The 27,985-nt window shown below is 42.0% G+C and overlaps 2 protein-coding genes across 6 annotated transcripts in view; both read left to right on the top strand.

Moving 5' to 3' along the window:
- Positions 1–1,305: 1,305 nt before the first annotated feature.
- On the top strand, positions 1,306–15,271 carry LOC311425468 (butyrophilin subfamily 2 member A1-like). Of its 5 annotated transcripts, none has more exons than XM_084501353.1 (13): positions 1,306–1,349; positions 2,012–2,163; positions 3,447–3,797; positions 4,925–5,209; positions 6,616–6,714; positions 7,087–7,113; positions 8,155–8,181; positions 8,789–8,815; positions 9,289–9,315; positions 10,140–10,166; positions 11,322–11,342; positions 12,981–13,007; positions 13,527–15,271. In XM_084501353.1, the coding sequence occupies exons 2-13, from the start codon at positions 2,088–2,090 to the stop codon at positions 14,066–14,068; spliced, it is 1,536 nt and encodes a 511-aa protein (XP_084357479.1). In that variant the 5' UTR covers positions 1,306–1,349; positions 2,012–2,087; the 3' UTR covers positions 14,069–15,271. The 5 variants fall into 5 exon arrangements, with proteins under 5 accessions (XP_084357479.1, XP_084357480.1, XP_084357482.1 ...); XM_084501354.1 differs by having other exon boundaries at positions 1,313–1,349; positions 1,965–2,163; XM_084501352.1 differs by lacking the exon at positions 1,306–1,349 and having other exon boundaries at positions 1,840–2,163.
- A 6,542-nt stretch (positions 15,272–21,813) lies between these two features.
- Positions 21,814–27,985, top strand: part of LOC311425470 (butyrophilin subfamily 1 member A1-like) — a 15,858-nt gene continuing 9,686 nt past the window's right edge. Inside the window, exons 1-2 of the mRNA XM_084501359.1 lie at positions 21,814–21,951; positions 22,192–22,308. The gene's annotated coding sequence lies outside the window, so the exon portion shown is untranslated. The remainder of the gene's footprint in view (positions 21,952–22,191; positions 22,309–27,985) is intronic.

The following is a 27,985-nucleotide window of genomic DNA, read 5'->3' as shown; positions in this document are numbered from 1 at the left end:
AAATTGATTCTGAATGTAGCCATACTCAAATTATGTATATATATAATATATATATATTATATAATATATATATTATAATATATATATAAATTATATATATATATATATAGTACAAATCTATGTCTTTCTTTTGAGAAATAAGCAACTCTTTTTTCACCGACCTTACATAAACTTTGTATCTCTGGGAAACTACACAGCTTAATCAAATTTGGTTAGAAACAATAGTGTTTCTAGCTTCAAAAATCAGAAGGATGAAGGAGATTGGCACACTTTGCCCTCATAAACTTGGTTTCCAGTCATGTTTTTGTTTAAATAAATAAATAAATAATAATAATATATATAATATAAAATAACAATAATAAAATCTGGAGTAAAGTTAATAAGCTATTTGGCTGACATTTTCAGTCAACAGTAGTTCTTGTATTTCCATGATGGAAAACAGGAAATATGGACAGAAGCTTCCCCCCAGAGCAAAACAAAACAGAAACAAAACAAAACAAAAAGACCCTTTCTATTCTACCGCCACACATAGCAGTTCTAGAACATCTGTTTTTCAGGAATCTTCTATACAATCTGGATATGGAAAGAGAAAAAGCAGTCTCATCCTGAGAGCACTAAATCCTTGTTGACAGGATGACCACCAGTCAGGAAAGCTGAAGTATAAAAATGGGAAGAAAGTTCAACTGAAATTGTTAAATTGTTTCCTGATCTTGAACAGGACAGAAGAAGACCTCTGTGAGAGAAAAATGATAGAATCATAGTATCATAATACTACCAAGATCCAGATATGTCTGCAAACAGAGGGCAATACCTAAGCATGTGGTGAAAATGGGAAGGGAAGGGAAGGGAAGGGAAGGGAAGGGAAGGGAAGGGAAGGGAAGGGAAGGGAAGGGAAGGGAAGGGAAGGGAAGGGAAGGGAAGGGAAGGGAAGGGAAGGGAAGGGAAGGGAAGGGAAGGGAAGGGAAGGGAAGGGAAGGGAAGGGAAGGGAAGGGAAAACATGATGTACTAACTTGTTCATTACATACTTCTAAGTCTTATTTTAAATGATGGTTGCTAAGAGAACCAATTTGCATAGAAGCGCAAGGAGGAATATCCCCATCTTGTTTCACTTGTTTCATTGATCTCTATACTTGTTCAGTATAGAGATCAATTGGGAAGAATGAAGCTATTTCGGTGCTTCAGCATGAATTTTGACATTAACCTTTTCCCCAGTCAGGCTGGTCAAGCCCCTCTAGCCCTATTGGATGTTGAAAATGCAATCACAAGTTTCAGTGGTAATAAAGATATGAGGACAAAGGTGCACCACAACCAACCCCCCTACAGAAGTCTTAAGGTTCTTACTATTCAGGTAAGAGATTATATTTTCACTAAATCCATAAAGAAAAATCCCCTGCGTCTACAATGATACTTGAATTAACTGCTGTGGATTTAACAGGTTGCCTGACGTAGCATGCTGTAAGCATGCTGAGTACGGATTTGTTCAGTGGTGACTTAGAAAATCAAGATCTTTGGAGGAAGCTGGAAAAAGCCACATGTATTAAATCACAAGTTTCTTTTTAAAATGCTGATGGAATTCAACAGGGAGATTAGTATAGTAACATTTTTTCCCTAGGAATTTATCCACAGGGGTAGTTTTATTTTGTTTTGTTTTGTTTTTCATTAAGAAAGAAAGAATTAAAAAAGAGCAGTTTGCTAGTATCAAAAGACAAAATGAAATACTTTTAACACCTAACTGAAAGGAAGAAAAAAAATATGTTGGTGAAGGCAATAGAGTTTCTGGAAGACAAAGGTAAGTATGGACAACTGAAGAGAGCAGGCAAGAAGTATATTTCTTTTGCACCATTTAGTGTAGGTAGTTAAATTTAATAGGGAGATGTCTAGAGCAAAGATGCCTTGCAATCTTCTTTGCCTTTGACATCATCCAGTGCATTGTCTGAATCTTTATTCATGTATTTTCCTATAGTGTTACATGTGCATTTATGCTTGTTATTTTGCATTGAACATGTGAAGAGAGCAAAGGAGTCACACAGGAGTTTCATCTGGAAGCTTTAGTTTTGGTCCTGTGGGTGATTAGGAAACCAACACGATGATGGGTTCCACCCTTCAGTGGTTGACAGCTATTCACATACTGACTTTTCAACACGTATCATGTCTAATTACAGGTAAAAATAGTTCAACTTCAAATATATTTAATCAAACAGCTTAATTTTTTCCTCAGTTCACATAACTGTAAAAGTAAAAAATAATGTCTCCATCTTCTATTTCCTTTTAACTTGGATGACATCAGAGACTTAAAATACACAAGTATGACCCTGGTACAGTCTGGTTTGTGTTAAGGTTGAGACCTTAAGGTCTGAGACCTCTGTGTAGGCTGGAAGACAAGATCAGGCAGAAGGAGACTTATAACCCTCAAAACAGGTGAATGGATACCAGGTGGGATGTTCCAGGGTAATTCAGTACTAGACAACCAGGTGTAGCCAAATAAATTATGCCCAAGATTTTCAGTTTAGTTCATAGATTTATCTGCTTACACTTAATTCTCAACAAGTAGGTGTTGGCATGCAAGCTCAGCATCTAGGACACAATTTATTGTCCATGTAATGGAATCTATTGGTATTTTAGACAGTGCAGAGTTCTATTCTTGCTTTTTGATGCTCCAAAAAATTCCAGACTCAACATGTACCTTGAGTCACATCTACCAGTCCTGTATCTAGGGTACATCAGGGCATCAGGTAAGGGCATTAAAAACTCTATCACAACCAATGAACAGATTCACTGTCTACTGTAGGATGGATGGAAGGGAGTATTGACTAGATGTCCACGGACTATTGTAAGAATGTAGTCAATTAAATAACTGACTGGAAGTCAGGTCAGTTGCAGATCTCAGTTTATTCAAAGATGGAAGCTTCACTTTTGGTTCTGTTGATGATTAGGAAGTCTGGGTGTCTGTTTTTAAGTGCCCAGTTCTGGATCTTAATCTAACTCCCTTTGTCTCTCACTTTGTCTCTCCTCTATCTACTGCTTCACGTGAGTGAAGATCTGTTGCAGGTCACATCTGCCAGCACCGTAGCACCATGTGAATGTGTTAGACACCCTATGACACTTCAATTTATAGAAAGTACTATAGTCTGGGCAAATGAATCCCACTTTTGTATTTCTTTTAGATAGATCCTGCATCCTGTATGAGACTTTTTACAGTCTTCTCCTTTATTTTTCATTTTCACCTTTTTTCCATGACTTCTCAATAGCCATCACTTAATGGCCATGAACTTACTTAAGTTCATGTTCAATGTACTGAAACTCCATGAGCCTCAGATGATATGAACATTATTTATCTAAGTTCTTTGCCACTTTATCTGATGTACTTGTCTGTCATTGTCTGATGTACTGCCATGTAAAATGTGATATGGGCAAACAAAACAACTGTTATTTTATCTCTACACAGATCAATTTATTAGCTATCCTCCTAATAGTTCAGTCATTGGAGTCATCGGAGAAGGAGTGGTTCTGCCTTGCTATGTGGTAGCAGAGAACTTTCCTGAGATATTCTCTGTCCAGTGGATATTTAATGAACAGTCTCAAAAAATACCTGTGAGCACATATGATGGAAAAACTCAAAAGGAAAAGCAAGATGAGAGATATCAAGGCAGAACAGAATTCTTCCATAGTGAATTTGGGGCAGGAAACATGTCTCTGCTCTTGAAGAACATCAGGAGTTCTGACAAGGGATCATATACTTGTGTGGTCTCTTTCAACGATGAGTACCATGATGTGTTAATTGAACTGAAAGTAGCAGGTCAGTGGCAATTCTCTCTCTCATTTTATTCAAAGATGAAGCACTGATCAGAGACATATATATACATCACTGACTGAGGAAAATATAATTTTAATATAATTTGACGGATAAACTCTTCTCATGTAAGAATGTGTTTTATTTGAGTTAACTTTCTCTCAATTAATGCCTACATCAGATTATTTGAGGTAAGATTTAGCTCCAGCTTGAGATACCTGCATTCAGGTAGCCAAACACTTGCATCTGTATGTGACTTGGGAGTACAACCTCCTTTCAAACTCAATGGAAGCCTAGAGTTCAGGGAACCCTGCAGTTATCCAGATACATTTAGGTTTCTACCATGCAATTGACCATTTTTGATCTTATTGCCCATGCTCTCTCTATGGTCAGTATAATCAATTGGTTCCATCCCAATATCTCATTGCTTCCCTTGCTGTTTGTACACAGCAGGAAAACAAATTAGTGGGTAAGTCTTCACTGCCCATATTTCCATTTCAGTACATTAATAGACACCATCTTCACTGGTAGCTTTTGTTAATGTGGTTTGCTTCGAATTGGACACATTTCTTCCTGTCACACAGGAGCCAATTTCTGCTGAATAGCTGTAGTGACACTTCATGTTGCAGCCAAATTTTTCAGAGGTCTTCTTAGCTAATTCGAGATGAAACAAAAGTTTAACATCTAAGTAACACTACACGTTAGTTATCTGAGTTCCTGATTATAAATTTTATGACCTATTTATTTATTTATTTTTCTCTGTAGACTTCATTAGTGCTATGTCAGTAGAAATTTATTTGAAATAACTAACCTAATCCTCTAATACATTCCACTGGTAACATCATTCAGGAATAGCAGTCCCTAGCTAGCCCTGTCTACCATAATCTCCATTAAGTCAGTCCTTATTCTTAATCTGAAAGTTACTGAATTGTTAACCATGAAGCAAGTAACTTCAGGGCCCAAATTCCTGTCAAAGTTCAAATTCAGAAAAGTCTTTCCATGTGCTTCCATACAAATATATATTTATATACACCCATATGTAAGTGTTGAATATGAGTGATGTCCTTATAAAACAGACAATTTCCCATTCTCAGTAGTGTTTGAAATAGAGAATACTTATGTTTTTTCCTTAGCTAAAGGTAGTGTGCCTTCCATTTCCCTGAGAAGTTACATGAAACAGAGCATTGGCCTCACCTGTCATGCAGATGGATGGTTTCCTAAACCTGAGGTGATTTGGCTGGATGGCCAAGGACAGGTGCGGAAGGAACAATCAACCACAAAGATGATGATGATGCCTTCAGGCCTTTACAGAGTCATAACTTCCATGAACCTAAAGCCCGGATCTGACATGGAAGTCTCCTGCAGGATAGTCAATAATCTGCTAAAGACAACGAGTGAGTCTAGAATTCAGATTTCAGGTGAGTGAGCACAATAGTCAACTGTTTGTAAGATTAAAAAGATAGAAAAACTGATATAGGTCCCATTTTTATGTTGTGAGCTAGCCTGAAAAAGTAGTCCCAGAACGAGTACTGGAAAAAGTTCATGAGAGCTGCAGTCTTCCGACACCTTTATTTCTAGTTTACTACACAACTATCAATTGTACCCAATAAATCATTTTCTTCTTCAAAGAAGGGCCAAGATACTTTCTATGTTTCCTTCTTCAGATTTAGGGCAGTCAACTACTGGAGCTGAATTAAAATTAATTAAAAATCCATCTGTATGCATATTTGAAAAGGACATATTTCCTTAGCTATGGCTGAATGCTCCACAGGATTTCATTATCCAGAAGTGTGTTACCTGGCAATTTAACAAGGTGTGCACATGTAGGTTTCATAGCCCATAGATGGAAAATAAAATAAAATAAAATAAAATAAAATAAAATAAAATAAAATAAAATAAAATAAATAATAAGAATATATAGTCGGAAGAATTAATATGATAGTTTCAATACCTCATAAATATTTTTATTCTATGTGTTTATGTTTGCTGTTTTAAACATGTACATTACTGTGTAATTATTATAGGGTGGATATAATGTCATGCTTCCCTGCACTCTGTAGCACTTAATACATCTCTTTTTCCTGGGAATATAGACAGGCATCAGGTAGTGTCAAGATAGGGTTTGACCCCCAAAAGAACTTCACCAACCCAAAAGCCAATGTGTAGGCTGGAAAGGGAACTAGAGGGAAGCGTAGTGCTCTTGAAGAATTGAGTAAACTCCTTTATACGATGGCATTAAGAAATAATATAACACTGAATGTCAAGATACCTGTAATGAGACAATAGGAATCAACATAATAGAGAACTGTCTTAAATGTTATTCTTCCTGACTTATGCATCTTAGTTTGCAGGATGTGTCAGATATTAATTTCTCAAATATATTCAGAGTGAGTGTGTCTCTATTGCCCAGGGGTGATGGTTTCTTCCTTCTTTCCATCACCTGCTTTATACTCAGTTTATTATGAAGTACAACACACCCATGGAAAAATAAAAACAAAAATAGAAATTGAGAGACAGTACAGGTGTTTTTCTTGTCTTTTTTGTTTTTCATGAACTGTGCAAACCTGTCTACCTATCTCAGACATCTCCTTCATATTTTCAAATGTGGTACCCACAGAAAGAATATCCCCAATTTACTTCTGAGGGAGAGTTTGAATTTGAATTTGATTCTTCCTGAATGTTGTTCTTTAGCAACATTACCAGGAAAATTCAAGCAAAATACAAATTCATCATCTCCTCAGATGTATTGGCTACAACCTGAGTTACAATAATCTTTATGTTTTACTCATTAATACAATACAACTCGTTTTGGTCATTTTTACAGAGATTTTCTTTCCCTCCATTTCAAAATGGCTGATTGTCCACCTGGTAATTTTATGTTTTATCACGGTCCTAATCTCCACAGTATTTTGTAAGCTGAGAAGTAAGTATTTCTTCCCATGTTTTATCAGTCAAAGTATAGAAATATCACAACAGTTCATATTGAAATCTATGATTGTAACAAAAGCATACAATCAAAATCACCAGTAATTATTTAATGACTGTATTCGGGAAATGGAACAAAAAAAGGTGTGGGAAAGCACATGGGCTTAACAAGGAGGAATGCAAATTGAATGTCCTTAGGTCAGAGAGTTTCAGGTCTGACAAGTAGGCCCCTTTCTGTAATTGGAGACATAAATCCAGAGAGTAACCGATGACATGAAACACAAAACAGGGAACGGTTTACCCTCAGTATTACTCTACAGAAATAGTGGAATTTTGTTTTTTTTGTTTGTTTGTTTGTTTTGTTAACCAGGTAACCACAAGAAAACAATTAAATCAGGTAAGAAGTAAAGATGACGATTATGACAATTATGATACTTTGTAGAGTGTATGTGTTATTGGAATTTAACTAGAATAAATATTAAGGGACTAATTAGAAATCCTAGTTATAGACAAGTGTTTTATAGCTTTCCAACTTACTTTTGTACCACATTGCAATAATACCCTGCACGAGCTTTTTCATCTGTGCTTATAAACAGCCTGCTTCAAAGGAGCTGACTGGCATTCCCTGCCATCTCAATCATATCTAAGATCCCTGTTCAGTCATTCAAGAGTTAATTAAGGTATCATAATCATTCCTCCACATCTTTAAAAGATAAAAAAAATAATAATAACAAAACCCAAAACTAACAGCAATTCAAGGATCCAAACCAAGGCCTTCCAGAAGACTTTACACGCAAGAAGCAAGTTTTCTTTGACTATGTCTAGTTGGTTTTCATGAGCTATATCTGTACTTAAAAATATACTTGAGTATCCACAGTCAAACTACCTGTTAGCAATAGCCCCGGGCTCATGCTGTCACACAGAAAAAAACTGCTTATTGTTGAGAACTAATAGACTCATGCCATAAACATACCAGGCTCTATTCTAACAAATAGATTGAATGAACAATTGTATCCTGAGGTACTTGTGGTCCTTGACTGCTCCCTGATATAATTGGCAATTGAGGCTAGAGATATCCATTGATCCATTGATCAGAAAATATCCATTGATCAGAAAATATGTATTCCCAGTCTATGAACCTTAGTTGGGCAGCAGTTGTGACAAACGATACCTAGGGAGGACTGAGTGTCTCAAGATGTTATCTTATTTGTTGTTGAACTCCATTAAAAATGAAGCAAGGTAAAAAAAAAAAAAAAAAAAAAAAAAAAAAAAGTTCTCTGGAAGAACAAGAAGCCTTGGGAAATTTAAATTATTAGGTTAAATTAAATTAAAGTTTGAACATCAGTTACTTCTGTTCACACATGAATTTCACTGTTGTAAGGTAAGTGAAGCTTACATGAATAACTACCATTATGATCCAATTTCTTTTGTTTTTCAGTAAAAATGAAGATGAAGATGGAAGAAGGTAAAACCTCTTTGCTTTTGAAATTATGTTAGGCTGTTCGGAAGTCTGAAAGACATAAATTCAGGAAAAAAATATTCAAATGCACGTTGATTTTCAAAACAGTAATTGTGGAGTAGCAGCCCTTTTCAATGCTATATCCAATTTGGATATCCAATTTCAATGGATATCCACTGGGAGCACGGATTCACCTATAAGAGACCAGAACTCTTTTAGAGTGACACCTACATGTCACTTGGGATACCCCAGGGCATCTCAAATGTTCTAGGTGTCTATGCATCTGAATACCCCTCTTAAATTGGTCAATTAAGGCATAATCTAAATGAGTTTTGAAAGAAGATACCTACCAGTAGCACAAATCTATCTTGTTTCTACCCTGTTTAAAAAAATGAGTTATCTAAATAAAATAAGGTTAAAATTTAGTGATACATTCATGGGTTATATTGTTGGCCTTACACCTACTTAAAGCAGTTAACAGTGCAATGAAAGCAGCCAAGCTTCAAGGATACATATACTGTATGGTTTTACAGTTTGTGTATTTACATTTTTGAGCTCATTCAGCAATTCTATCACAGAGATTACACTGCTATCTGTGTACTGTTTTTTCTAGAAAATGAACAACTGAAGTCAATGTTAGGTAAGATTTTTTGTTGTTGCTGTTGTTCATTGCATATAAAATCTATGTATTGAAGACATGCCTGTTTGTGGTGGTTTCTGTTTCTTTTTTTGTTGGTTGATTTTGGTCTGATTATTGGTCTTGATAGTGCTCTTTAATGTGCTTACTCATTTAAAATTAGACACAAGACTCAACTAAAAGAATTATTTTCATGTGCAAATCTCCAGGCAAAATCTGACACATTTACTTTACTTTTTATTTATTTATTTATTTATTTATTTTTAAAATAAGATAAATGTTGTGTGCTAACCTGTAAAATATTTGAAAAGAAAGTGTGTTTTTCACAGAAGTGATACATGTTTAAAGTGAAGATTTATGGAAAGTCCATATATATAAAGTACAAAAGTTCTCTTAGTAACTTTTAACTTCCAGCTCACATCCAATAACTACTCCATTTCTGTTATTTCTTTCATTTTATGTGCTGAACTGTTTAGAACAAGAGAAAACCACGAATCGTAGAGGTAAATCTAATTTTCTTAAAAAAAAAAATCATTGAGAATGGATGCAGTCAAGCCACAATGAAATAAGCTGCTTTATATAGTTAGTTTGGTTTTAGTCTGAATAGCTTCTCAGAAATGCTTTCAGAGGTGCTTACATAGGAAAAGTATGGATGATATTTATCTCTGCCTCTATGTGCAGGAACTGTTGTACCAGTGCCATTGCCCTGCTCATGGTCCACTTACCTCCCTCTAAGGTTATTTCTCTTCCCTATGGTTTCACCTGAAAACAACTACAAATTTCTGTTCAGCTTTCTTATTCTATGATTCCCCTCTTCCCATGTTAGAAGGAAAACAAAACAAATCAAACAAACAAACAAAAAAAAATAATTACTTGTATGACTTTTTATCAGGGAATGTAGTGACAGGACAAGAACAATTAATGGTTTTAAACTAAAAGAGGGTGGGTTTAGATTAGATGTTAGGAAGAAATTATTTCCTGTGAGGGTGGTTAGGCACTGGAAGAGGTTGCCCAGAGAAGTTGTGGGTTCCCCATCCCTGGAAGTGTTTAAGACTGGGTTGGATGCAGCTTTGAGTAACCTGTTCTACTGGGAGGTGTCCCTGTTCATGGCAGGGGGGTTGTAGTTAGATGATCTTTCAGATCTTTTCTAACTAAAACCTTTTAGTGGTTCTATGATTCTAAGTTTAATGACAGAAGTCTCCCATGTGATTATATGCACTGTTCCCAGAATGAACAGCTGGGGATATATTTCTACTATCTTTCTTACAAACATTTGCTGTTGTTTCCTTCATTTTTTACATCAGTCATTTATGCTCTTCTCTTTTAGCAAAATCAAAACTCAAAGACCGCTTTGGTAAGACAAAACATCTGATATAAATGTTATATTCCTGTCAAGCTTAGAAACAATAATCCAGGTCTTCAGTTGAGTGTGTCTATGCCATCTCTGAATGTGAAGCTGAAAAAATAAGGTGAAACATCCACCTATGAGATTCTGTCCCTTCCATTAAAAAATATCCCCCCTGGGTTCTTTTTCTGCTGCTTGACACTGTGACTAGACTAGGCCTCACTTTTTTGCTCACAAGATTTTGTTGCCTGACTTCACAACAAAGCTATAACTAACACAGATAACTAATGGGTTTTATCCTAGAGAAAATGCACCACATTTCCTCCCAGTCATCTGAAACAGCCCTCTACCTGAATGTGCTCTAGAAAGCTTATAAAGCACAAGCAGCTGGAGTAATCTTCACTGCTGTGGGGCTAATCCTTTTTCTAGAGAGCAAGAGAGATCAGTTCCAATGTCTTCTGTTGAAGCAGCAAACAAACAACCTAAACAAATCATTCTTTGTGAAAGTTTCCCACAACCAGGCTTTTAGGCAGGAGGGAGAGTGTTCTGCTATACTTTTGACCTTCTCCATTTGGAAGAATATGTTACAGGAATGTAAGAAAATTCTGGGCCTGTAGTTGTAGGGAGCTGTATTTAGGTTCAGTTGGGTCCAGGATGTCCACAAAACAAACTGACAGCTCATCACAAAGTAGAGGAACCCTTCTAGGGAAAAGCCAGACATTTTTTTTTCCTTCTAAAAAAGTCAGACAATGTTATTAAAAGACCCATTAGGACACACAGGTACATCCAGGGTCAAACACATAGTAGAGAAATGGACTTTCCTGAGAGCACACTGAAACACAAAGATAAAATCAGAATTTCCCTGAAATGATCCCATCTAGGCTGTCCCTCAGCTGGCTCCCAGCTTCTCTGCTAAAGGACATGCCAAGCTTTATCCCAGGTCTAGTGTGTAAATGTAGAGCTGATGGAATCTGGAGGATAAACTCCATGTTCTTCACCTTGGACCACTGACACTGGTATTGAAATAACATGAATAAAAATGTTTCTCACCAGATTTCAGAATTCTTTCCTTTTCTGTATTCTGGTGTTGTCCTATTTAGTAAAACTTTTGTGAAAAGGGAAAAAGAAAAAAAATATAGTGACAGGAATATTTTTCCCTTCCAGGTCAACTGAAAGCTGAGCTGGGTAAGTCATTAAAAACTGCTAAGAAGCAGAAGAATTTGTGAGTGAAGAGAAGAAAAGGCAAAACTGATGGAGAATCAGAGATGAATTGTACACGAGTAGTCTTCTCATTATTTTAGTTTGAGAAGTATTGTGGTGGCTTCACTCAGCTGCGCAGATGAACATACAACTGCTCTCCACCACAGCTGCTCTCTCACTCCCCCTTGCCAAAGTGAAAAGGAGAGAAAATACAATGAAAAAGGCTCAAGGTTTGATTGCCCAACAGTTATTGCCACAGGCGAAACAGACACAGCATAGGGGGATTAATGAAATTTAATACCTATTACTAAGAGGCTAGAGCAGTGAGAAACAAAAACCTAAGAACACCTTCCCCCCATTCCACCCCCTTCTACCTCTTCCCCTGAACAGTGCAGAGGAGTGAAGAATGAGGGTTACAGTAGTCCATGACATTTTGTATCCCCCACTCCTTCATGGTCTCTTTCTCTCCTCTGCTCCAATGTGGGGTCCCTTCCACAGAATCATAGAATCATAGAATCATAGAATATCCTGAGTTGGAAGGGACCCTTAAGGATCATCAAGTCCAACTCTTGACACTGCACAGGTCTACCCAAAAGTTCAGACCATGTGACTAAGTGCACAGTCCAATCTCTTCTTAAATTCAGACAGGCTCGGTGCAGTGACCACTTCCCTGGGGAGCCTGTTCCAGTGTGCAACCACCCTCTCTGTGAAGAACCCCCTCCTGACGTCAAGCCTAAATTTCCCCTGCCTCAGCTTAACCCCGTTCCCGCGGGTCCTGTCACTAGTGTTAATGGAGAAAAGGTCTCCTGCCTCTTGACATCCCCTTATGAGGAAGTTGTAGACTGTGATGAGGTCTCCCCTCAGCCTCCTCTTCTCCAGGCTGAACAGGCCCAGTGACCTCAGCCGTTCTTCGTACGTCTTCCCCTCCAGGCCTTTCACCATCTTCGTAGCCCTCCTCTGGACACTCTCCAACAGTTTCATGTCCTTATGAAACAGGATGCCATCCGTCCCAAACTGATCCTACATGGCCTTCCCACAGGCAGCAGCTCTTCAAGATCTGCTGCAACATGGGTCCCCCATGGGCAGAATCTTCCCCCCCAAGCCCCCAGCTACTGCATGGGCTCATTTTCCACAGGCTGCAGCTCTGGCCCAGGGCCTGCTCCGTTGGGGGCTTTCTGTGGGCCACAGCCTCCTCCAGGACACTGCCACCTGCTCCACCGGGGGCTCCTCCACGGGCTGCAGACTAGAGATCTGCTCCATGTGGGACCCAAGGGTGCAGGGGGACAGCCTACTCCACCAGGGGCCTCTCCACAGGCCACAGGGTAACTTGTGCTGCATGCCTGGAGCACCTCCTGCCCTCCTGCTACACTGATCTTGGTGTCTCAGTCTCACAGAGTGATATGCTCTCACAGAGGTGCTAAGGACATTACTTATTGGCTTGGCACTGGCCATTTGGAGCTCCCTGAAACCGTCTCTTATATAACATGGGGCAGCTTCTGGACTCTTCTCATAGAAGCCATCCCTGCAGTCCCGCACTACCAAAACCTTTCTATGTAAACCCAATACAAGTATCTAACTGCCTAATATGATGTTAAAACCCTACTGTCTCTTACCTTTCTGCAGATTTCTGGGAAGCCCGGAGCCATGCAGGTAATTCAACAGGAAAAAAGGGTGTGAAAAGTGTTTTTCCATCTGTCCAAGTTACCCTGAAATGACAATGCCATGACTTTAGAAACTGGTAAGCTGAGCTGGAGTCACAGGGACATGCCGTCACCTGGGTTGCTTAAAAGGAAATGATAGTGGGATGGGGAATTTGGAAGACTGAGAAAAGCAGTTGCTAAGAAATGTCAAAGGGTAGGGTATAGGCACTATTCCAGAGAGGATGGATGGTAACATGGAAAAGAGAGAGAAATTTATTGTGAAGTGAGAGAAGAGAGAGAAAGAGTCACCTGGACTTACACCCTAAGAGAGTACATGGCTATGAGAGCTTGAAAGGTGCCTGTTGGTTCCTCAGTAACCGTTGCATGCCCTGTTTGGGAGAATGTTTCAATTCTTTGTTGAATCACACCAGGACTGCTCAGACCCTCAAAGATTTCAGCCCATAGTCCCCTACAGAGACAGGTCCTTGAGTGGCTCCGCTCACTGGATTCTTCTTGTTTTCTCCTCCAGTGTTCATTGATGTGAATCCTGACTGCCGAGTCCTAGAGCTCCCAGTGCCAGGGACTCCAAAAGTTGAGGACACCTCATCTGAGCCTGAAAGCCTGAGCAATCCCTCCACAGTCCCTGTTCTGGTGGGGAAGGAAGGGTTTACAGCTGGGAAACACTACTGGGAGGTGGAGGTGGACCAGCAGCAGGACTGGGTGTTGGGGGTGGTGAGGGAGAAAGAGAGGCAAGAGGAGGAAGGGACAAATGCTGGTGAGGACTTCTGGGCTCTGCACAGATCCCAGGGAGAGTTATTCTCTAGCAAGGAAAACAGCAAGATTGAGAAGAAGAGTATGAGTTGCTCAGTGATTGGTGTGCTTCTGGACTTGGAGGAAGCACAAGTAAAATTTTATGAAGCAGGGCAGAAAAATATCATAGTGAAAATCCCTTTAAGCCTTGGAAAGGAACATGCAGAAATGTTTTACCCATTTTTACCTAAAGGAGAAGAAGGGATAGTCACACCTGTTATCTGCCCAGTCTTAATCCCTGTCCCTTTGGAGACACTGTAGAAGGATAATTTGAATCAAATAGCTTGTAGAGGTAAGGTTCTCTTCAGTGTGTCAGAGTGGACTAGAGGAGAGACAACAATGTCTTAGGACATCAGTTCTTATCAAATCCAGAGAGCAGTACTGTGGAACAAAACAGAAAAACTTGGAAAGAAAAAAAAAAAAAAAAAGTAAATACTGAGGCAAAGATGCTGTGTCTAAAAGTAGAGAAAAAAAAAGGTGAAGTTTGAAGCAAAATATCTTTTAATATTATTTGTTCTCAACTAAGAGAACATGAGAAGCCTGTAATGACTACATTTTGGTGGAGCATATGTCAAGGATGTATTTGAATTCCAAGGCATGCATAAAGAATCACAGAAAAATGCATGATGGTAAATACAGGACAAAGAAAAACAAAATCCTTAATTTTTATTTTTTTTTTCTGAATGTTGTAAGAAGAGTGAGTATGAAGAAAATCAAAGTTTGAATTATAAAAGAACATCAGAAATGTTGGATTATTCAGTTAATCCATTTAAATGAGTATGATTTTTAGAGGATTATTGCCTCCTGCTGTTGTAGAGGTCCTGTTATTTTCTCTATCATTTCTTGATCTGTGACATTGTTGGGTGATGTTTTTTGTTTGTTTGTTTGTTGTTTGTTTGTTTTTCCATAACAACATGTTTTTACTACTTATCCATGCAATCTTGAGCACTTGTGATAACTGAATGGAGATAACAATGTCCTGGCCAGTAGCTGCATCACCAAAGAGGGATTATCCACTATTACTAGTGCAGTTGAAAAAGGAGTTAGGGTTCCCCCATTTAAGCTCTTAGATTTATGCATTTCTCTTTTACATGCAAATACTGTTTGACAGTTTCTCCAAGCTCCTGAAAGGGCAATATAACTGGGCATCAGTCAGCTGGTAATGAAAAATTGCATGTTACAGCACTACGTTTTCTATTGTATTGTTTTGTTTGTTTGTTTGATTGTTTATCTTAGCCCATGAATTTACTAACTTCTGCCTTTCAAATTCCTAAATACTGCTTGTAGAGAGTGAGCTGTTTGATGCTGAGCTAGTTTACCACAACATGCATGCAACTTGTTTTAAAAGAAACCACAATGCTTTATTGGAGCTTCACGTTTGACACATAATGTCCAGCTGTTTTAGAGATGTGATGAGACAAAAGGGTGAAATTAATAATCTGTAGAAGACATCTACCAAGAGAATGGACAAAAAGCATGGGATTAAATGCCTGAAGGTCTCATGGAACATGGAAATATTGCGCTAAACCTTAAGAATATATTATATGTAAATATATTACAATATATGTAATTTAATAATAATAATAAGAAGAAGTAAATATATTATAATATATAAATAATAAATAATAAACATTATATCTCTTGTTTATATATTATATCACTTGTTTTTTTATTTGATTTCATCTGTTTACACCTTTTTGGTTTCATTTTGATGGGATGAGGGGTGTCACATTAAAAAGACACTTATCAGAGTCCAGTATTTGCCTGTTTCAGAGCTCTGCTAGGAGCTTTCACTGAGAGAGTCTCAGAAAGACGAAAGTATTTGCAGTCCAACATTTGCCAAGGACTTTCACTGAGGCCATTACACAAAGTTGAAACCTCTTCTAGGTTTCCATTGAATCCATGTCACTCCAAGTTAGAGACAAGGGTATAATGAAGAACAGTGTAAGATGCTTTGCAGTTGCTCTTCCCCTATCCACCAGTGCTGTAACCCCATGGTAGAAGGCCACCAGATTTGTCAGGCACAATCTGCCCTTAGTGGAGCCACATGGGCTGTCACCAATCACCTCCTTATTTCCCATGTGCCTCAGTATAGTTTCCAGGATTATCTGCTTCATCATCTTGCCAGGCACAGAGGTGAGACTGAAGGGCCTGAAGTTCCCCAGGTCTTCCTTTTTTACCTTTTCTAAAATATTTCCACTCTTCCAATCAATGGGAACTTTACTGCACTGCCACAACATCTCAAGCAGTTCCCTGCCAGTTCCCTGAGGACCCATAGATTCATCTCATCAGGTCCCATGGACTTGTGCAGGTTCAAGTTCTTTAGATGGTCTCAAACCTGATCTTCTCCTACACTAGGCAGTTCTTTTTTCAAACAATCCCTGCCTTTGCCTTTTGGGGCCCAGGACACATGTCTTGAACTCTTGTCAGTGAGGACTGAGGCAAAATAGCAATTAAATACCTCAGCCCTCTGCATATCCCAGATGACCAGGTCTCCCATTTCCTTCCACACAGGGCCCACGAATTCCCTGGTCTTCCTTTTGTCACTGATGTACCTATAGAAACCTTCTTGTAGCAGTTGAAGTCCCTGGACAAATTTAATTCTATGAATGCTTTGGCTTTCCTAACCTGATCCCTGACTGCTTGGACAATGTTGCTGTATCCCTCCCAGGTTATTCATCCTTGCTCCTACTTGTGCACCCATGCAGGCCTCCTGGTGTTTTTTCCTGACTTCCTCTTTGCTGGGATGCATTGCTCCTGACCTTAGGGGAAGTGATCCTTGAACATTAAGCAACTTTCCTGGATCCCTCTTCCCTCCAGGGGTTTGTCCCATGGCACTCTACCAGCCAGACCCCTGAAGAGGGCAAAGTCTGCTCTCCCAAAATCCAGGGTAGCAAGCTTTCTGTGCTCCCTCCTCACTGTCCTCTGGATCCTAAACTGCACCATTTCATGGTCACTGCAGCCAAGGCTGCTCTTGAGCTTCACACACCCCACCAACCCCTCCTTGTTGGTGAGAATGAGATCCAGCACAGCACGTCTCTTCATCTTAATGGCGCAGGAGCGGTCTGTTCCCATGTGCCTAAAGACGAGCCAGCGGGGAAGAAGACCAGCCTGGCTGAACAGAGAATTGTGGCTTGATCTTAGGAGAAAAAAGAGGGTTTATAATCTTTGGAAAAGCGGGCAGGCCACTAGGGAGGACTATAAGGATGTTGCAAGGCTGTGCAGGGACAAAATTAGGAAGGCCAAAGCTCGTCTGGAGCTCAATCTGGCTACTGCCGTTAAAGATAACAAAAAACATTTTTATAAATACATCAACACAAAAAGGAGGACTAAGGAGAATCTCCAGCCTTTACTGGATGTGCGGGAAACTTAGTTACAAGAGATGAGGAAAAGGTGGAGGTGCTTAATGTCTTCTTCGCCTCAGTCTTTAGTGGCAATACCGGTTGCTCTCTGGATACCCAGTACCCTGAGCTGGTGGAAGGGGATGGGGAGCAGGATGTGGCCCTCACTATCCATGAAGAACTGGTTGGTGACCTGCTACGGCACTTGGATGTGCACAAATCGATGGGGCCGGATGGGCTCCACCCAAGGGTACTGAGAGAACTGGCAGAGGAGCTGGCCAAGCCTCTATCCATCATTTATCAGCAGTCCTGGCTATCGAAGGAGGTCCCAGCTGACTGGCGGCTGGCAAATGTGACACCCATCTACAAGAAAGGCCAGAGGGCAGACCCGGGAAACTACAGGCCTGTCAGTTTGACCTCAGTACCAGGGAAACTCATGGAGTAGATCCTCTTGAGAGTCATCATGCGGCACTTGCAGGGCAAGCAGGTGATCAGGCCCAGTCAGCATGGGTTTATGGAAGGCAGATCCTGTGTGACAAACCTGATTTCCTTCTATGACAAAGTGATGCGCTGGGTGGACGAGGGAAAGGCTGTGGATGTGGTCTACCTTGACTTCAGCAAGGCTTTTGACATTGTCTCCCACAGCATTCTCTTCAAGAAACTGGCTGCTCTTGACTTGGACTGGCGCACGCTTTGTTGGGTTAGAAACTGGCTGGATGGCCAGGCCCAAAGAGTCGTGGTGAATGGAGTCAAGTCCAGTTGGAGACCAGTCACTAGTGGCATCCCCCAAGGCTCGGTGCTGGGGCCGGTCCTCTTTAATATCTTCATCAATGATCTGGATGAGGGCATTGAGTGCACCCTCAGTAAGTTTGCACATGACACCAAGCTATGCGCATGTGTCGATCTGCTCGAGGTTAGGAAAGCTCTGCAGGAGGATCTGGATAGGCTGCACCGATGGGCTGAGCTCAACTGCATGAAGTTCAACAAGGCCAAGTGCCGGGTCCTGCACCTGGGATGGAATAACCCCAAGCAGATCTACAGGCTGGGAGATGAGTGGTTGGAGAGCTGCCTGGCAGAGAAGGACCTGGGAGTGATGGTGGACAGTCGGCTGAATATGAGCCAGCAGTGTGCTCAGGTGACCAAGAAGGCCAACGGCATCCTGGCTTGTATCAGAAACAGTGTGACCAGCAGGGCTAGGGAGGTGATCGTCCCCCTGTACTCAGCTCTGGTGAGGCCGCACCTCGAGTACCGTGTTCAGTTTTGGGCCCCTCGCTACAAGAAGGACATCGAGGTGCTTGAGCGGGTGCAGAGAAGGGCGACGAAGCTGGTGAGGGGCCTGGAGAACAAGTCCTATGAGGAGCGGCTCAGGGAGCTGGGCTTGTTCAGCCTGGAGAAGAGGAGGCTCAGGGGCGACCTTATTGCTCTTTACAGATACCTTAAAGGAGGCTGTAGTGAGGTGGGGGTTGGCCTGTTCTCCCACGTGCCTGGTGACAGGACGAGGGGGAATGGGCTTAAGTTGAGCCAGGGAAGTTTTAGGTTAGATGTTAGGAAGAACTTCTTTACTGAAAGGGTTGTGAGGCATTGGAACAGGCTGCCCAGGGAAGCAGTGGAGTCACCATCCCTGGAGGTCTTTAAAAGACGTTTAGATGTAGAGCTTAGGGATATGGTTTAGTGGGGACTGTTAGTGTTAGGTCAGAGGTTGGACTCGATGATCTAGAGGTCTTTTCCAACCTAGAAATTCTGTGATTCTGTGTGATTCATTGGCTCCTCTATCACTGGGAAAAGGAAGCTAAGCTTTCTGTAAGCTCCTCATCTGTCCCCAGGCAGAGCTCCATGCACTCCAGATGCTCATTGACACAGAGGGCATTGCCATCTCCCCTGTCTGCCTTCCTAAAGTGCCTGTATCCTTTGATTCCATCACTCCAGTCTTGGAAGCCACCCACTATGTCTTCATAGTATCAATGAGGTCATAGCCCTGCATCCGTAATTCTGTTTGTTCCCCATGTCAGGTGAGCTAGCACAGAGACATTTAAATTGGGTCCGTGATGAAGCTGCCTTACTGACTGGAGTAGCTGGAATGGCTGGAATTCCTTTGCGCTGCTTTTCAGGTGCCCTCCTGCTGATCCGTGACTCTTCTCCAGACTCTGGACATCCATTTCTAACACTGTCTTCAAGTTGGAAGGAGTATGATCGACAGAGGTTCTCCTCCCCTGGAAACTCTTGTTTAAAACCCTCTTCACCAGATTGGCGAGCCTATCACCAGAAATATTCTTCCCCTTATCTGACAGGTGGACCCCATCAGTCCCCATCAGACCAGGTTCCTCAAAGCAAGTCCTACTGTCTAAGTAGCTCTGTCTGTAGCACCGGTCCTGCACACCTCTGTTGATTTGACTGACCCTTTCGAAACCCTTCCCCTTGAGCTGGAGGACTGATGAAAATGCTACCTGTGCTACTGAGTCTTTTCTGCTGCTCCCAGGGCTCTGTAAACTCTCTTGACAGTCCCCAGACACCTCCAGCTGCTCTGGTGCCCTCATGGAAGAGCAGCAGCAGGTAATAGTCCTTAGGATTATGAGGCTTGTCCGTTTCTTGGTGATGTGAGCCCATGGTAAGCAGCAGACTTACTCAAGAGCAGATTGGGTCAGCAAATCAGGCTGCCTTACCCAGCTCCACACCCCTGCACTGGGTCTTTTGTTCCTTTTCCATCTGCAGGGGGCAAAACGATTCCACAAGAACACCTCAGGCTTTAGGGGAAGACTCTTCCTCCTGCTGGTCCTTGTCATTGCTAGCTTCCACTTTCCTGCATTATTAGCAAAAATGATTAATTATGTAACTCTGCAGAGTCAGGTGTTTGGCAATCTTTCACAAAGCAAGGACACCTCTGGCTTGAATCACCATTATTTATACACAGCAAACTTGTGAGACTATCTCTTTTGCTAGTTTTAATTGGCTATCTCATCTCGCCTAACTTACCTCTTCTGAGTTTGCCCATTACAGAGGACAAAGGGTGGGTGTGTGTGTGGAGAGGAACCAAATCCCACATTAACATACATTAGTATTTTGATGGGTGTGGTTTTTAATATGTTAATGACCTTTACTGAGCTAAAGGTTTCCATAGGTCAGTCTGGAATCTTCCTGCAGCTGTTTTTTTTTTTTTTTTAACCTTTCATCCTTTATCTCCCTTGCTTCTGCTATCTCAAGGCTACCCATCTCCCTGCTTTCTTTAAGGTTTCCTTATTTTCCCCAGGTTAAGACTACAATTGGTCCTACTAATGCAGCCCAGAACACCATTACTCTTCTATGCAGCAAGGGCACATTGCTGTCTGTTGGCCATCTTGCTGTCCACCAGGACCTCCAGGTCCTTTTCTTCTGCCAAGCTGCTTTTACAGCTGGATGTTCCCAGCATGTCCTTGTGCCTTATATAGTTCTTCCCCAGGGGCAGGACTTTGTGCTCCATTTTTCTGATTCACCTTGGTGAAAATTCAAATTATTGAAAATTACAATAGGTTTGGGTGGTGAGAAACAAAGACATAATTGAAACAATACCCTTCCTCCACCCCTGCTTTGCCCAGGTTCAGCTTCACTCTATTATTCCCAGTCCCTCTCCCCACCACTTGGCACAGGCATATGGGGAATGAGGAACTGCAATCAGTCCTTAACGGCTGTCTGTTGTTCCTTCCTGCTCACACTTTTCCCCTCCTCCAGTGTGGGTCGTGTCCAATGGCTGTAGTCGTTTAGGATAAACCTGTCCCACACTGAGGTCATCCACCTTATTACTCTGCCATGTAAATCCAGCACAGCCTGGCTGTTCAAACTGTTTCCCCTTTATAGAGTATTCTACCTCACTGTCCGCTGATCTAACATACTTTGTCAGCTTGTCTACAAGGACATTAATGGGAGGCAGTGTCAAAATCCCACTAAAAAGTAGGTATAAAACATCATCTTTCCCCATCATCCAACAAGCTGGTCACCTCTTCATAGGAGTTTAACAGGGTAGTAAAGCATGATCCGTGCTTCGGAAATCCATGCTGACTGTTCATAAGCACATTCTTGTCTTCTGTGTGTTTGGAAGTGGTTTCCAGGAGTGTTTTCTCCATCAGCTTTCCAGGGACTGCAGTGAGGCTGCTTGGACCATAGTCACCCAGGTCTTCTTCCTATTGCCCTTCTTGAATTTAGGGGTAACATTTGCTCTCTTTCAGACTTCAGGAGCCTCTCCCAGTTGCCATGACCTTTCAAAGATAATGGAGAGTGGTCTCTCAGTGACATCAGCCAGATCCCTCAGAACTTGAGGATGCAATCCATCAAGCTCCATGGACTTTTGTATGCCACATTTCTTTTAAGTGCTCCCTAACTTGGTCCTCCTCCACCAAGTGTAACATCTTCTTTTCTCTGTTCTGCCTTCACTCCTTCCTAAAGAAAATTCAACTTTGTTTCTAAGGCAACTAGAAATACTTCCTGCATTGTATTTTTCAGGAAGAAACTGCTGTGAGAAATGATATTAAGAGGAAAACCCTGTGAAAATCCACAAATAGTTAGATTCAAAGACATTACCTTCTCCAAAGGGAAAGTTACACCCTTTTCAAGCTGGTTTCTTTTAAGGGTATCTGCCAAGTCCCAAGGACAACATGCTTCCATTACCATTGTAACTTGACAGTAAAGCATCAGTCTTAGAAGAAAACGTGATCTTCAGAGTTGCACCCTGAGTTAATCTTTAACATTTCATTCTTCATTTCAGTTCCACTGTTCAGAGTTCAGTCTCTTTGATCTGAGACAGAAGATGGAGAGACCTTTCCTACCTTACAACAGGTGAAATACACATTTTATTCTGAAATAAGGTTCACTTCTGATGCTGGGCAGTGAGCATTCAGCTGGATGCATGATTGTCTTAAACTTCTTCCTAACACCAAAGTTTCTTTTGCATCTGATCGTTTACAACACAACAATGCAGCCCTCGTATGAAAGATGAAGTGTGATCTTCTGGCAGAGGAATGTCAGATTTAAACTTCAGTACCTGATTCTTTCTTTCATTTTTCTTTCCTTCTGCAGGGAGATGGTGCATAACCCACTGTCATCCTGCATGAGTTAAGGCTTAAGTTCACTTTCTCCGGCAAGAAGGTAAAACAGCTATCCGATATCATTGTTCACCTTCATACATCAAGACAGGTAAGGCGTTTCTCTTTTAACTTTTTCACTTCTGAACAAACCAAGAATGTCAGGCTTCCATAGAGATGGAAGGGAACTGCTCTATTCCCTTCAACAAAGCTGTGCACGCAGGGGCCAACAGTCTCTTCTCTCCACCCATGTCTCCTTAAGTGTTGTCAGGGAGGAAGTGTAGGAATCAGCAGCATGTTTGTTCCTGATAGCTCTTGCAGAGAAAAATGAAAGGGGGAGAAAGGGGGAGAAAGCTGAGGTGTTGACTAGCCAGATGGGTTAGGTTTTGCTTCACCAAGGATTTGTCAGTTGTCTTTGGTGTATGGAAATAGCATTTATCTTGCAGCATATCTCTGAAGCGGAGGCTGCAGAGCAGGAGAAAAGGTCTATATTCCCTTTCTGAAGGGGACTGTTTGGTTCAGGGAAGCTCCTCCCTCTGTTCCTCCCCCCCCCACACACACCCCCCAGCACAGTGTCTCAGGGTAAAATAAATGCTTTGCAGAGATGTTAACAACCTCAAACTTTTCTGATTAGTTTGAATAATTAAGGTTGTCATCTTCTATGCAGTGAATATCAGGCCTTCATGAAAATGTCTTTTTTTCTTACCATTAAACCATCCATATTAAAATTCTACTGCATTCAATGAATTTGTGCGTTTGATACAAGTTGCAGTGCCAAAGTTAATTTAATTTTCTATCCTTCTAGTAGAATAATGATTGTTTATCTTAAAATATGTCACACTATGTCTATTTAGCAATGCACATGAAGCCCATGGGAATTAAGACAAACTGTTGTTTTTTGTTGTGTTTCTTCTTGTTTGTTTGTTTTAAAATGGCATATAAGCATTCAGTTGGTTTTGTTCTTTGAAGTTATAAATGTTGATCTGCTAGTCAGTGAGGGTTTTTTTGGTCTCTCCTCATATAACACAATATGTGTTTTTTTAAGTCAGAGAAAACAAAAAAATAACATTTGTTAGCAAAAATACCTTTGCTAAACAAAGTATCAGGTCTCAGCATTTGCTGGCTGGAACTCCTTTGTCCAGATGCTCCCATATGTGTCTGATCCTACTTTCTGCTCTCTGATGTATCCAGTCTCATCAGTACAATTCATCTCAGTTGTATTTGGGCTGGATGTATGGGGTTTCACTGAATTTCAAAAGAACTTGCAATATTCAAATGGCAATGAATACAGCTAGGAGAGAAGCTGCTTTTGTCTAAGCACAAACATCTTGTGACATTTTTGGTATTTCCAAGCCATTTGGTATTTATAATCCAGATGGCAATAGGTTTCTACAAGTCCCCCACCCAAATGCCTGTCCTAGTATTCCAGCAAGAATAATACAATCTGAAACACTTTAATCACAGCCTTTAATCACCAAATAATAGAATCACAGAATTACACAGAATCACAGAATCACAGAATTGAAGGGGTTGGAAGGGACCTCAAAAGATCATCGGGTCCAACCCCCCTGCCAAGCAGGTTCCCTAGAGCAGGTTGCCCAGGTAGGTGTCCAGACGCGCCTTAAATATCTCCAGAGAAGGAGACTCCACAACCTCCCTGGGAAGCCTGTTCCAGTGCTCCGTCACCCTCACTATGAAGAAGTTCTTTCACATGTTGGTGCAGAACTTCATGTGCTCTATCTTGTTGCCATTACTACTTGTCCTGTCCCCAAAAACCACTGAAAAGAGGTTGGCCAAATCCCTCTGTCTCACACACCTCAGGTATTTATACACACTGATGAGATGCCTTCTCAGTCTTCTTTGCTCCAGGCTGAACAGACCCAGGTCTCTCAGCCTTTCCTCATAAGGCAGATGCTCCAGGCCCCATATCATCTTTGTGGCCCTCTGCTGGACTCTTTACAGGAGTTCCCTGTCTTTTTTGTACCAGGGAGCCAGAACTGTACACAGTACTCCAGGTGAGGCCTGAGCAGGGAAGAGTAGAGGGGGAGGATCACCTCCCTTAACCTACTGGCCACACTCCTTTTAATGCATACCAGGATCCCATTGGCCCTCTTGACCACCAGGACACACTGCTGGCTCATGGTCAACCTGTCGTCCACAAGGACCCCCAGGTCCTTCTCTGCAGAGCTCCTCTCCAGCAGGTCATCTCCCAGGCTATAGTGGTACATGTGGTTGTTCCTTCCCAGGTGCAGGACTCTACCCTTGCTCTTGTTAAACCTCATTTGGTTTCTTCTTACTAACCTCTCTAGCGTGTCCAGGTCTTGTTGAATGGCAGCACAGCCTTTTGGCATGTCAGTCACTACTCCCAGCTTTGTGTCATCAGTGTACTTGCCTCGGGTAGACATTTTTCCCTCATCAAGTTCATCGATGATGTTGAACAAGAATGGACCCAGCACTGACCCTTAGGAAACACCGCTAATCACAGGTCTCCAGCTGGACTCTGAACCACCAATCACCACCCTCTGAGCTCGGCCAGTCAGCCAGTTCTTAACCCACCTTACTGTCCACTCCTCTATCCCACACTTTCTCAGGTTTGCTAGCAGGATGTCATTGGAGCCAGTATAGAAAGCCTTGTTAAAATCAAGGTAGATGGCATCAACTGCTCTCCCCATCTACCCAGCAGGTGATGCCATCATAGAAGACAACGAGGTTGGTCGAGCATGATTTCCCCTTGGTGAATCCATGCTGACTACTCCTCATAACCTTCTCTTCCAATTGCTTGGAGATGGCATCCAGAACAAGCTGCTCCAATACCTTTCCAGGGACAGAGGTGAGACTGACTGGCCTGTAGTTTTCTGGATCCTCCTTCCTGCCCTTCTTGAGGACTAGAGTGACATTGGTTATCCTCCAGTCTTCAGACACCTCTCCTGTTCTCCAGGACCTTTCAAAGATGATAGAGAGCAGTTCGGCAATCACCTCTGCCAACTACCTTAGCACACATGGATGCATCCCATCGGGACCCATGGATTTGTGTGCTTTGAGCCCACTCAGACACTCCCAAACCACTCCCTTATCAACAAGGGGGGAGATCTCCACTTCCCAGACTCTTTCTCCTCCCTCAAGGGTCGAGGAGTCCTGGGGGGGAGTCCTTGAAGTAAAGACTGAAACCAATAAAGCATTCAGTATCTCCACCTTCTCAGCGTCTCTTGTTACCAGGACACCCCCCTCGTTCAGCAAGGGACCCACATTATCCCTAGTCTTCCTTTTACTGTTTACATACTGAAAAGAACCCTTCTTATTATCTTTTATCTCTTTTGCAAGCCTCATCTCCAGGTGGGCTTTAGCCTTCCTTGTCGCGTCCCTGCAGGCCCTGACAACATTTGTATACTCCTTCCAAGAGGACAGGACCTTTTTCCACATTTCATAGATCTTCCTCTTCCTTTCGATCTTGTCGATGAGCTCCTTGCTCATCCACACAGGTTTCCTTCCCCCCTTCCATGATTTCCTACTCTTAGGGATGCACCGATCCTGAGCTTGGAAGAAGTGTTATTTAAATGTAGCCCAGCTCTGACATGCACTCTTGCCTTCTAGCAACCTAGCCCATGAGATACCCCCAAGCAGGTCCTGGAAGAGGTCGAAATTGGCTCTTTGGAAGTCCAGGGTAGCAATTCTGCTTTTTGTCTTACTTCTTTTACCAAGTTCCATCTTGAACTCCACCATCTCATGCTTGCTGCATCCCAAGATGCCCCCAACCTTCACATCCCTAACAAGCCCATCCCTGTTGGTAAGAGTAAGGTCCAGAAGTACCCTCTCCTCATCGGCACCTCCACCACCTGCATCAGAAAATTGTCTTCAATGCATTGTAGGAACCGTTTGGATTGTGCGTGTCTGGCTGAGTTGCTTACTCAGCAGATGTCTGGATGATTGAAGTTCCCCATGAGAACCAGCGCCCATGATTGTGAGGCTACCTCCAGCTGCTTGTAGAAGGCCTCATCGACCTTCTCCTCCTGATCAGGTGACCCGTAGTACCCCCCCACAACTGTGTCCTCCATACCAGCCTACCCCTAAATTCTCACCCACAAGCTCTGCACTTGTCCTTCACCCTCCTCCAGGTGGAGCGGGGTACACTCTAATTGCTCCCTCACAGAAAGGGCAACACCACCCCCTCGCTTCCTCAGCCTGTCTTTCCTAACAAGGACATAGCCCTCCATGACAGCATTCCAGCCATGTGAGCTGTCCCTCCACGTCTCTGTGATTGCAATGAGATCTTGGCCCCATGACTGAACACAGATCTTGAGCTCATCCTGTTTATTTCCCACATTTCGCACTTTGGTATACAGGCATTTTAGGGAAGCAGCAGGCACAGTTACCCCTAGAGGGACACAAGAAGATTCCGGATGGAATATCAGAATTATTACCTCCTCTGAGGAACCCTCAGATGATCTTATGGGACAACTCAGAGGTTTTTCCATACTATCTTCAACAGTGACACCAGTGACAACATCCCCCAGCCCTTCTCTGTCACTTTTAGCTCTCCTCCCTTCCCCCATCAAACCTAATTTAAAGCCCTGGTAATTAGCCCAGAGAGCTTGCTCCCCAACACACTTGTGACCCACTTACTAAGTTGAAGTCAGCAGCCCACACACCTGGCTTCTCAGAGGCCTGCCCATGATCAGAATACCCAAATCCTTGGTCTAGACACCACCCGCTCATTCACCTGTCCTGTTCTCCTTCTTCTTTCTGGGTCCTGGTCACCCAGAGGGAGGACAGAGGAGAACACTACCTGCGCCCCTGATTCCTTCAACAACCTTCCCAAGGATGCAAAGTCCTTTTTAATATTCCTAATTTTTCTAGTTGCAGCTTCCTAGGATCCAACCTGAATGACAACAGGAGGATAGTAATCCTCCGGTTTAACGAGCTGTGGCAGAGCCTTCCTAACGTCTCTGACACATGCCCCAGGAAGACAGCACATCTCTCCGGATAGGTTATCTGGGTGACAAATAGGAGCCTCAGTGCCCCTCAGCAAGGACACCTCCTTTGAGGAGATGAGGAGATGCAATGCTCTCATCTCTAGGCAAGGTTAATCCCTTTCCCATATTAGGTCTCTAAATTAATGTCTTCAATAACATTTTCTAGTTTCTTGTGTGCCTATTATCTGTAAAGAGTCAATTTCGTTTATCTCAAATCCCATGAAAACTCCTGGAGAGTGACAAGAGCAAGATTCAGCATCGATGAAGTTGATGAACATTTATGAAATTTAGTGCCAGTTGCAGTGTCACATTCAATGGCCTGACCTACCTGTGAAGTTCATGGGGATGTGGACAATATACTTAACAGTGTCATCTCATTCTGTGGTGCAAGCATGATCTTTAGCTTCTTGGATGACCTGGGAACCAAAAGAGCCCATTTCCCTCCATGTACCACAGACTGAAGGGCTACCCACTCTAAGAAAAAAAATACAGAATATTGGACTATGGCAAAGTAGTAAAGATACCATACCAAAACTGTTGCTATGGGGACTGAGACAGTGACAGTCAACCATGTACTGGAAATGTCAAACTCCACAAAAAAGCCAGAGACCAGAGAAGGGTATGTTTTCTAGCACAGGGCACCAAAGTTGACCCTGGTGCAGCCCTAAATTATCTCAGGTTTGTGTCAGTGCTGAATGTGGTTGGCTGTGTCAATTAGTTACATGAAATCTTGTGTGAAGTTGAAAGAGAGGTTCTGATTTCACTCTGAAGTCTGATTGTTTCAGGGAGCCGTGTCTTCATGATAGAAAAGAGGACAGT

This window comes from Aythya ferina, assembly GCF_964211825.1.
Source record: "Aythya ferina genome assembly, chromosome: 31".
NCBI classification, from domain to species: domain Eukaryota; kingdom Metazoa; phylum Chordata; class Aves; order Anseriformes; family Anatidae; genus Aythya; species Aythya ferina.
This window is presented reverse-complemented; position numbering and strand designations above follow the sequence as displayed.

Coding starts and splice junctions, on each gene's coding strand:
- LOC311425468 (XM_084501353.1), top strand. CDS start 2,088: ATGATGGGTTCCACCCTTCAGTGGTTGACAGCTATTCACATACTGACT. Junction 8,816..9,288: donor ACAACTGAAGTCAATGTTAG/GTAAGATTTTTT, acceptor TGAACTGTTTAG/AACAAGAGAAAACCACGAAT. Junction 11,343..12,980: donor TCAACTGAAAGCTGAGCTGG/GTAAGTCATTAA, acceptor ACCTTTCTGCAG/ATTTCTGGGAAGCCCGGAGC.